The sequence below is a fragment of the Strix uralensis genome, chromosome 13 (assembly GCF_047716275.1).
Source record: "Strix uralensis isolate ZFMK-TIS-50842 chromosome 13, bStrUra1, whole genome shotgun sequence".
Taxonomy (NCBI): domain Eukaryota; kingdom Metazoa; phylum Chordata; class Aves; order Strigiformes; family Strigidae; genus Strix; species Strix uralensis.
In genome coordinates, this window is record NC_133984.1 from 19,178,682 (window position 1) to 19,189,348 (window position 10,667).

At 43.0% G+C, this 10,667-nt stretch overlaps 1 protein-coding gene and 1 long non-coding RNA gene across 4 annotated transcripts; both read right to left on the reverse strand.

Annotated features, from left to right (window-relative positions):
• Positions 1-408: 408 nt before the first annotated feature.
• Positions 409-6,980, reverse strand: MCTS1 (MCTS1 re-initiation and release factor). 3 transcript variants are annotated; one of them, XR_012630660.1, is made up of 7 exons: positions 6,823-6,980; positions 5,862-6,014; positions 5,020-5,117; positions 3,780-3,946; positions 3,086-3,158; positions 2,717-2,794; positions 490-633 (listed from the first exon to the last, which is right to left on the reverse strand). XR_012630660.1 is itself a non-coding variant. In XM_074882298.1 (6 exons), exons 1-6 carry the CDS (start codon positions 6,831-6,833, stop codon positions 552-554), a joined length of 546 nt encoding a protein of 181 aa, XP_074738399.1. In that variant the 5' UTR covers positions 6,834-6,980; the 3' UTR covers positions 409-551. The 3 variants fall into 3 exon arrangements, 2 of the variants coding, with proteins under 2 accessions (XP_074738399.1, XP_074738400.1); XM_074882298.1 differs by lacking the exon at positions 3,086-3,158 and having other exon boundaries at positions 409-633; positions 2,717-2,784; positions 3,813-3,946; XM_074882299.1 differs by lacking the exon at positions 2,717-2,794 and having other exon boundaries at positions 409-633.
• A 1,317-nt stretch (positions 6,981-8,297) lies between these two features.
• LOC141949087 (uncharacterized) lies at positions 8,298-10,556 on the reverse strand. Its single transcript, XR_012630663.1, has 2 exons — positions 10,429-10,556; positions 8,298-10,049 (listed from the first exon to the last, which is right to left on the reverse strand). It is a non-coding gene; the product is annotated as an uncharacterized LOC141949087 (long non-coding RNA).
• Between the last annotated feature and the right edge of the window lie 111 nt (positions 10,557-10,667).

Consider the following 10,667-nt stretch of genomic DNA (forward strand, 5'->3'; position numbering starts at 1 on the left):
CCTATACAGATAAATGCATATTAAAAAGAGAAAATCCTTAAGTAAAATACTGAAGTTAATGCTGTTAATAAATTAAGTTAAAAAATAAGTGTCAAAAAACCTGATTTCTCCACATTCAAGAAACAGGTAGACTAACAAGATGTTAATCAGAAGAAAAAAAATCTGAAATGTTTCAGAGGTTTTATAAACCGTATCAATTATATTTCACATACACTTTGTATTACTCTTTTAGAAGAGCATAAAAATGTAAACATTTCTTGGCTTTTTCCTCCTTTGATTGAAATAGTCTACTCACAGTCCATGCAGGATCTTTCCATCAGATATCTTCAGTCACTGAAGACTTGGGTTTAAGACAAAACAAAAGAACTGCAATAAAAAGAAATCTAGAAAACTATTGTAGCCTAACAGTACTTTCGCATTCACTTGATTTATTTAGCATAGCCACAGAACAAAATAATTTGTACATTCAGTCACATTAAAAACAAGGAATTACAAAGCAGTCCACATTTAATCTAAGTGCGTTCCTTTGGGGTAACACAGTTCCTTTTGTTTCACTTGTATGTCTTCATATGCCAGAGGCCATCATTTAAATAGTGGATATTTTCGATACCAATCCCTTTGTTGACCTTCTCACTGTAGAAGAAGGAAAAAGGTACAGCCAGGTTAAATATTAGAGCAGCACAAAATACAATATTTAAAGTAGAAAATGCAATGTTTGTCAACTGGAAGGGGAGAAGCTATCATCCAGGAAGTCATAATCTTCAACAACAGGTGGACAAGAAACAATATTTGTTATTACATGTACCCACACTGCTGAATAAGAGGACAATATTTGCCTTCCACATTTTGTCAACAACCTTCCACAATATTTTTTAAACTACTTCTGTGTGGGAAGCAGTTCTTCAGACAACACTTCTACTTTTCTTAATTTTAGCATTTCTCTATCAAAGTAGAGCAGCAATTTTAAGGGACTCTCGCCCTCCTAGCGCAGGAGGTGGTGTAACGTGGCTGGAATGTAGAATTTGACAAGTTCTGGTTCCAAGTGTGCCACTGACACAAGCAACTGCAGGTGAGGTGCTTCACTGCTTGTTGCAGGACATCTACCCACTTAATTATAAATGCTAAACTTATGTGCCAAGGACTTGCAGCATGTTACAGACATACTATCCTTCTATATCTTGAGTCATGTAATATTTTAAAATTTTGTGTGTCTGCATTGGATGTGTGTTCATCTTTTTTTCCAGCACATCATTCCATGGAAAAATCTACAATAAACAAGACAAATCTCATCCCTCTAGGACTGAGAACAAGTTTTATTCCCCTGGAGAATCTAATTCACTGTATTTACACAAAGTATTCCATTACTTATACAACTTGTCCAGAAGTAATCAGGAAGGAAAATACTGCTACGTTAATCGCATTAACACATCATGTATCATGATCACACCAAGTGACTCAAATCATACTGTTTCACAGTTTTCTAGTTTAAACAGTATCACACAAAAAACCAGGCTGCGTAGACCAGTATCATTTTGTTTTCCTCCCCAGTTCATGTTGCTTCTCACAGGAACAGGATATTCAGCTGCAAGGCTGCTGAATTTGAAATTCAGATTAGGAATACAGCTAATCTTGGTTTGCAGCAATCACAGCAGATCACTGCAGACGTAGGGCTGGGACAAAGGGAGCTATTCTTTCCACCTACTCCTGGTCTTTTGAAGGCACTACAAAGAATCCTGAGGGATATAACTCCTCGACAGCCACAGCAGGTCCAAATCCAGGTTGCTGCAGTCCCTTTCTATACCCATCCTCTGTAACACACTCCCACCTCTCTCCCTTGTGCTTCCATTACAATTCAGGACCCAGCAGAGAAGATGATCCTCCTGAGAATTATCCCCACAAGAGTGACTTGCTTTCAAAAATCAGCTTCCTCACCCACAGAAGTGTTAGACAGGGCTGGAACCAACACAGCCCAAAGCTGCTGGGGCATCTTACGTCCTACTGCAAGACGTTACTGAACTTAAAATGACAAAGTGGTTCAGCTACTTATTATTTAGCACTATCAGAATGCCAAGAATAACTTTAATTTCCATTTTCTGTCTCTTGCCCTTCTCAAATAGTTTTCAGTTGATGTTTAACCCCCAAACAGACCTCTACATTTCACAAGAAGCTCAGCAAAGCTAGTAAGCACATCAAGCAGGAATGCTGCATGCGGGTACAAGGTAGAGAGAAGGCCACAGAGGAAAGCCCAGCCAGACAACCAAGCACCAGCAGGACTTAGTCTCTGCTGTCCCTGCAGACAAAAATCACTTCAACATCTGCAACCCCCTCCGATCCAAATTACATCTCTTGCCCAGCCCAGGTAGCAAGTACTCTATACAACTATATCTTTGTTCAGCAAGATCTCCGAGAAAGTGTGATCAGAGAGCAAGAAATACTGACATTCAGCAGTAGCACTAATGTTGTACATCTTAAAATCCATATTCGTATGAAAAGGACTATTTTGATTCCATCTGGTGAACAAATAAGTAGGGAAGATATTCCCTGGCTCTTCTTCTTTCCCTGAATATTAATCAACAAAATAAAAACTTAAAAAAATCTGTAGTTGAACATATGCTGCAACAGTGATGCAGGAACCTTGACAGTGGTGCTTAGATTCCAAACTAACATAGGAATGATGACGTGGGACAGGTTATATTTCAACTTTTAACACACTTACATGTCCTCAGCTGACATCTTCATTACTCCCACACATAATGCATGTTGTTTTCCCTCTGCCATTATTGCCTACAAATTACTGCTAAGGAAAACAGATTTTTGTAAAACTATCTCAGAAAAGTAAAAGCAGTATGAGAAAACGACTGTCCAAAAAGTTTCAAAATCCCATGTTGAACTTTTACCCCTTTAGTAATTCTAAAGCTCTAGCTCTTAAAGATAAGCAAAACAATGCACTGCATTTAACAACTGAATCGCAGCCTGTAGAACAAAGCACGTATTTATGAACTTCAAACAGCAATTACAGAAAAAGATCTCCCACCACTACACTCCATTTCTTCCTTTGTGCCTAACACAGAGAAGATAATCTCACCCTTTCTGGAACAAAACTGCATGTTTGTGGGGCCATTTTAGATTCCAAGGTACAGAAGAATTGAGACACAAATCTAAAAAAACAGAAGTACTAAAGTCAGACATGGCCTTTTCAAAGCTTAGCAACATGTGCTGCTAACTGCTGATCTTTTCCTATAGCATCTAACTAACAACAAAAGCAGCACAGCTTAGTATTATTAATGCTGTATTTGCTCAGGCTTCCTTTCTCAGTAATATAACGAGGAATGAATTAGCATACTTTCCTCATTTTACATATGCTAATTTCATCAGACACATAGAGCAAGTCCTGACTACATCTTTCTAAATTCCCTAGGAACAGGAGCAAATTCTTCTATAGATGAAGGAGATACAAGATTGATTAAGGAGGCAGGGGACAAATTACACTGTACCTCAACTATTTTTACAGTTCTGCATAAAATCACAAAGGAGCTCCACTTATCAGTTAGATTAATGGAACAGCATCCCACCCAACAGCACAGCAGGAATACTTATTTGGTTTGGAACATCACAGTAAGTAACAAAAGTTAAGAACAATTTTAACCTTGCCAATTAACATCTGAACCTCTGCAGCTCTTTTCAGATTACTAGTTATTCCATCAAATACAATTAAAATGCAAAGTAATTCAGATTACAATCAGCTGAGAACACATGAACAGAAATTTAAGTCATCTCACAGCAAGCAGTAGTTCATAGTTAAAGAAGGATACAACAACAGTATCAACGGCAGCAGGGTAAAGTTTTGCTCCAGGAGACGTCAGGCCAGGGCACATTATATTAGCTCCACTTAGTACAAATTTAATGGCGCCTTTATCAACCTGCTGATGTGGTAGAATAAATGGGTCTAGGAGAGGAAAGATACAGCATTACAATTAATACAATAAGATGACAAAATGAATAACTCATTATCAAGTCAGTTTAGATGGGGCAATTAGATCTACAGTGTGCTGCGAGGGTAGGAAGTTTGAAAAACAATTACCAGAGCTCCTGCTGGGCCATACTGTCTCAGAAGGGCACAAGTACTATTCTCCCAGACCACATCTTTTATTTGAGAACCAAAGGGCAACCCAACACCAGGCCTATGCCTCCTGCATACTCACACACCAAGTAACAGTTTTAACAAGTTTCCTAGCGAAAACAATCACCTAAGAGCCCAAATACTAAGAGGTCTTAAATCCCTCAAATTACATGTATAACCTCTTACATGAAGAAGAAACAGTTTAATGTTAACAGGACAAAAAATGGCAAAGATGGACAATATTCATGAAGGCTGTCAGTTCTTCAAGCCATCCTTCAACTGCATGCACCTTCCTGAAGTATCTCAAACCAAGATTTGACTGAATAACATTTTCAGGGACACCTGCACTCATCCAAATCAGAGTAACACAATAAAGCAGAACAGTGAGAACAGCAAGAAAAATAATGAGAGTGTAAAAAGTAAAAAGCATGCAGCATAAATTCTTACAGGAGACAAGTATACATTACATCATTAAACTCAGGATTAAACAATATTTTTCTAGTAAGAACCTACAAGCATTTGGAAGGAAGCAAGAAGGCTTTAAACGAAGACCTGAAAGAACAAAGATGGGGCTAACAACAAGAAATTTAGATCTCTTAGGGAAAACTCTCTCAAGAATTTTTTTTTGCAGATTTCCACAACTTAATTCTTAGAAAACAAAGTTCACATTGCTTAACATATAGCATTACAATAATTACGGGGAAAGCAACCCATATAGGCACCTGAAATAGCAAAGCAATAAATTACAGTTGAGAAGGCGTACTATACATTTAAGATCTATCCTGGAATATATATATGCATGGAAGTAGTAAATTCTTTTTGATTCTCTTCTAGAGAAGTCCTGTGGAATCACACGCTCACCCCTCTCTCCCCACCACTACCATCCTCAGGAAACTTACATTTGTGAAGCAACCTTAGTGTCGGGTAGAAAATCCCTTCTCTTTGTCTGAAGAACAGCAGTTCCCCATTCACAGTGAGGATTTCTATATGTTCATGACTGCAAGATTAAAAATAAAATTATTCCAATAACTACTTAACCCTTTTACAGTTTAAATATTTCACTTCAGAATCTGGTCTATCTTGGCATTTCAGAGTTAAGTCAGGGAATCAGCAGGAAAACTTAAAACTAAAAATACTATCTTCTTTTATAGCTTGTTCTTCAACACTGGTTTCCTAGACACGTCCTTTCCCTTTAAAAATAAGGAAAAAAAAAACTACAGACAAACATCCAGTTGTTCACAAAGTGCATGTCTTTGGGGTTTTTTAAAATGCAATAAAAAGAGTGAACAAGGAGAAGAAATCAACAAAAATATGCTACTCTCTATTTAAAAAAAAAAAAAAAGGAAAATAATCCAGATAATATATGAAAGCCCAAAAATAGTAAAACAATGCTACTGGAAGCTATGCAAATGGAATGCTACTGGAAGCTATGTTTGAGCTTCCATATCCATAAAGCTGAATGCTTCCCTTCAACACCAGGCTGGTCCCTAGAGAGTCCCAAATGTTGCACATTTACTATCAGGCAGCATTTTTGCTTTCCTGAAACATCCTGCTAGCAGGCCTTCAAGAGCGTGATGAGCACATGCAAACTTTCTAGTTTGGCCATAACATGGACTATTACCTATTAAGAAATGATAGATGCTTTTCAAAAACAGTAGGTTCATCTACTATACAAAATAAACATATAAAGGAAGCAATCCTAGCATCTTGGAAGCAAAGTTTAAGAAAAAAAGAAACTTACCATCTTACTATTTTGACTGGGTCTTTCTTTGGCATAATTTGGTTTAGCCATGGTTCAATAACAGGAAACTGGTCTATCAGCTGATTCTTAATACCTTTAATAACTGAAGTCTTCAGCTGGATGCAGTTTGATACATTCTCCTTTTCATCAAATCTGCCAAAAGAGTGTATTTCAGAAGTGCACAATTTGCTGCCCAGAAGATGCCATATCTCAGCAGCATTTTTCAGAAATGTTTATAAATTTGCTGTAAAACCTTAGTAGTACTGCATCTGCCCAACTTTCAAATCTAGGATTTCATGAGGCTTAAATCTGTCCCCTGGGAACACTTGGGCTGGGGGAAAGCAGAGGGGTTCCCACTAGTAGGCTGGTTTAGTCCCTAAACGTTATGTACATCCATGAAACATGTTTTTAGTCTCAGGGATACACCTTGGCACACAGCCTTATTGAATGATTCAACTTACAGAGCAGACTTTGCTGGTAACACTAACACCTACAGCCCTACTCAGATGTACTTACAGGAGTCCTTCACCTTTAGCGCAGGCTTACAAACTGGGCTTTTTACTACCCCAAAGTTCAGAGAAATTAATGACTCAGCTTGCTTTTTAGGTCTTTTCTTTTAAGAAGCGAGTCCCCAAGCAACCCAGGCCAGCGCGCCCCAAGGCAAAGCTGACGGCTGCGGGGCGGCGCTGCCCCGAGGGCTGAGGGCGCACCCTGCGCCCCGAGGAGGCCGAGGCGGCCAGAGGGGCTGGCGGGGAGCGAGGCCGCCCGCTCCCGCGCTGCCCCAGCCCCCGAGCAGGACTCGGCCGCGCCGGTCCCGCGAGCGCAGCACCGAGGCCGGGCCGGCAGGGCCGAGCCCCGGGACAGAGGGGGCGCCGGGCCCATCCCAGCCCCCCTCCCCACAGCCCTCCCACCGTCCCCCAGCCCCGGCCTCACAGGGGCGGCGGGGCCCAGCCACACTCACTTCTTGAACATCCTGGGGGTGGTGGGCGCCGGGCGGACGAGGCGGGCGGGTGCCTGGGGCCGGCGGGCGGCGGCGCGGGCACCCACAGCCTCCGCGCTCCCTCACACGAGGCTCCCGGCCCTCCCCTCGGCGCCAGCCGGAAGCGCCACGCACTTTACGGCTTGTCGCGCCGCTCCATAACAACGGAACGCGCATAGCGTCACGGGGGGGGGGGGGGGGAGGGGGGGGGCGGCGCGCGGCGCCTCGGCGCATGCGCACGGGCGGTACCCAGCGGCCGCGGCGGCAGTTGGGCGGGCTTGTCCCGTCCCGTCCCGGGAGCCGCTGCGCCTCCGGACGGCTCTCCAGCCGCTTGCCCTGCCGCACGTCCGTCCTTCTTATCGCTCCCCTCGAAACCCCGCTGGTTTGGTCCCGTATCGCTGTTCTCGTGCGCCTGCCTCCCAACAGCGTGACGGCGTTCTGAGCTACAGAACTGCCAGGAAGGACAAACCCCAACGGCAAACCTGAAGGCATTTCTTAAAGTCAGCACGGCAGCTTCAAGGATTCGGGCTGACGAAGGACTTTCTGCCTGTCGCTTTCCAAGCCCCACGCAAACCCCCGTTTGTCAGAGCGCACCCACAGACGAGGCGCGGGGGAGCCGTTCCCGCCTTCTAACGCCCGGGGCTGCTCTGCCGCCGAACCGCTGCCCGTTGCGTTCGGTAGGCTCGCACAAGGGCTGGGTGCTTGTTACTGCAGACTTGCAGTTTTCCCAGGTGCTCTATCACTTCTGGTTAAAATAAATCCTTTAAAAGAAAATCAAAGTGCTAATAACTGCTAACGCCATTTAAACACAAAATATGTTTAGCAGGAAAAAATGCAGCCACCTTTAAGTTAGCAAGGCAGAAGCTATCCTCCTCCCACTTTCACAACAGGACACGAGACCCTGTCGATAGCGTTCTGAGAAAAAAAAAAAAAAAGTTTCTTGTCAGACAGCAGATACGGGAGCCGGCCAGGGAATCGGTCAGAGGTGTGGGTGCCACATCCTTCCAGGTGGAGAAGGAGCAGAAGAAACCTGTGAAGATCCCAACCACCAGGCAGAGAGATGGGTTCTGGTGAAGAGAGTTACACTACGCAGCGCTACATAGAATCAAACTAGGTTTTGTTTGGTGATGGCTGCAGGAATTGTATTAATAGAAAAACAGAAAGAATTTGCCATAGTGCTTTTTAACTCTTTGAAGAGCAGACATGCACGTTTTCTTTAGGCAGGTAGCAGCTATGTAAGCATACATAGAGGCGACTGCCCTATTTGTTTTTAGAGTAATGGAAATCTTACCACAGGCATGAAGGGGAGACAGCAGAGAACATAAAAGACCAGGTCATCACTTGTGCTAACTACCAAGTTCTTTTTTCTATACAAAATAATCAGCTTTGATACTATAACAACTAATTAAAACCTAATACTTAAGAGTTAACATCAGTCGCACAAAGTAAAATCAAGCCTTTATACATGGTATCATTTATTCAAATAGTGAAATACAGAGTCAGGAACACACGAATAACTTTTAAGACGGATAGGAATGAACTATGGCATTATATAAATATTCAGGCATTTAACTTATGAACACCACCTCCACCTACTTTGTAGCATCACTAAAAGTACTAAGCTATAATCAAGAATTCAGTTTTAACTGAAACAGTGACATTGCTCATGCCCAGATTAGAAAGTGAGAACAGGAGTTTGTCACGCCAACAAACTACTCCATACATTTTTTTTGCGCTCCTCAGAATAACTTCTATTAAATAATACTTTGCCAAGTAAATAATCCTTGCAGGTGTGCTCACATTTTTAAAATCTGTACTGAAAAAGTCATCATAGTCCCACCTCAAATGTTAGAAACGTAAGGTAAACTTTTACCCTTGATGACCCCCAATAAATATGACACGTCTCACTAAAACCATCTGAATTGCTGGTTTCATGCTAGCCTAAAATAGCAAGATTAGTTTCAAATTTTCAAAAATGTCTTTTGTCAACAGGAAGCTCTTATCTCCATTCTTCTGCTACCTTAAAGCACCTGGACCACTGGCTCCCTTCAGGGTTCAGCTAACCTTGAGCATAGTCTCAGCATCTCCACCTTACCATCCACATGCTTTTTGTTGGTGTAGCTGCAAAGACTTCAAGGCCAGCTGACTGCTTACCCAATCTAAATCTGTTTGTACAAAGGATTTTTGAAGAAAGCCCCGAGCACCTAGACCGGAATTTTGTAATACAGCTCTCATTATTACTGTTCAGCCTCGCCACCAAAAAGCTGCAGACATTTGCTCTTATTGCAGTGTCACTTTTAAGTAACAGCATTTTAAAAGCATGGTACCTGGGTAAGACTGACAAAGAGGCACGTTCAGCAAATGGCTTTACAACCCTCCAGCCCTGACACAAACCACCCCTCAGGATCATACACTAAATAGAAAGGATTTAGAATCTTTCCCCCCATATGTTGCAGCAGGCAAATGGAAAAATCCATTGCACCTGGCTTCCTCCTGGGTCCCCAGCACTTTACCTTGCCTTCACCTGCTCTCCCGTGTATCCCAGACCATGACTGGTCAGGAGCTGCGTATTCTAACTGATGGGACACTGTCACTGACGCTTCCCCACCTGAATGACTGCATGGACAGGATAACCCTCCTGCTTCCCCAGGAAAAGGGACACTTAACTCACGTCTCCTCTTTCATAAATCCGATTGTCTTCACAAACCAAGAATCTGTAGAAATTTACAATCTCTTACATATCTACACCTAATTTGGCTTAAGTGAGCATGACATTTACCAGGAACAGAGGAAAACTTGACAGCATAATCATGAAAGTTTTACTCACTTAGCAAACATGTTTATTTCTGTTCCATCTGACTTGGAATGTAACTCATTAGTGCTTGGGAACTATACAACCTGTTCTAAAGCTAGTCAAAAACAGACTGAAGCTTTGGGTTTCTTTAATCTGGAAAAAGTACTTTTCTACACATCACTAGCATTACATTTCAGGCCTCAGGAGCTGTCTGCCAGTTACTCAGACAGAAAGCATGCTCCAGAAAAACCTCAGTAAAATTACATTCATATCTATATGAACCACAGTTTCTGTCAAGACAAGTTAGTGTATCTTTTTCTATCAAACACACAACTGCCAACAGCCTTCCCCCAAGGAACTCCGCTGTCAGGAAGGCAGGTGTAAGCTCTCGGCTGAAGTCCTTGGAGAATCTCTTCTGGAACAAAAGCCATTGCTTGTTTTGTTACTTTTTCCACAGCTATTTCTCAACAGTGATAGAATCATAACAACGCTCTTGGAGAGCTGATGTTTCCTTTGGTAATAGATACAGCAGCATCAAAAAAGAGCCACTAAAGGGCCACGATTTCTATTTTTGCTTCCAAACGTTTAAAGAAAACCCCACACCAACAACCTTTAGCCCAATGCAAGTCCATATATATTAAAATAATATTAAAAAGTTGACACTAAATGATTGTTTATAAATAAGAAAAATCATTTCCAAAATAAGCTGACAGGCCGAAGCCCTCAACTTGACGGCAGGCTCACAGCCCAGAGTGCCCGAGTTCTAACTAAACCCCATTTGGTCCCACATTTACCTCAGCCGAAGTCCCCGCGGCAAGCGAAAAGCCGGGCTTCGGCCTTCTACGCGCCCCTGCGGGGTCGGCACCGACCTGCGCCGGCAGCCGAGGCCGGCAGGCGGCAGCCGAGGCCGCCCGGGCCCGGCCGCGCTAATGGGCCGGGGAGCCACCCCCGGCAGCTGGGGGCAGGGCGGGACCGCGCCCTCCCGCGAGGGGGACGCCCCGCCCCCAAGTACGGGGCGCGGCGAGGGACGAGC

Coding starts and splice junctions, on each gene's coding strand:
- MCTS1 (XM_074882298.1), bottom strand. Junction 3,947..5,019: donor ACTAAGGTTGCTTCACAAAT/GTAAGTTTCCTG, acceptor TTCCTCTCCTAG/ACCCATTTATTCTACCACAT. Junction 2,785..3,812: donor CTGCCGTTGATACTGTTGTT/GTATCCTTCTTT, acceptor AGTAATTTGTAG/GCAATAATGGCAGAGGGAAA.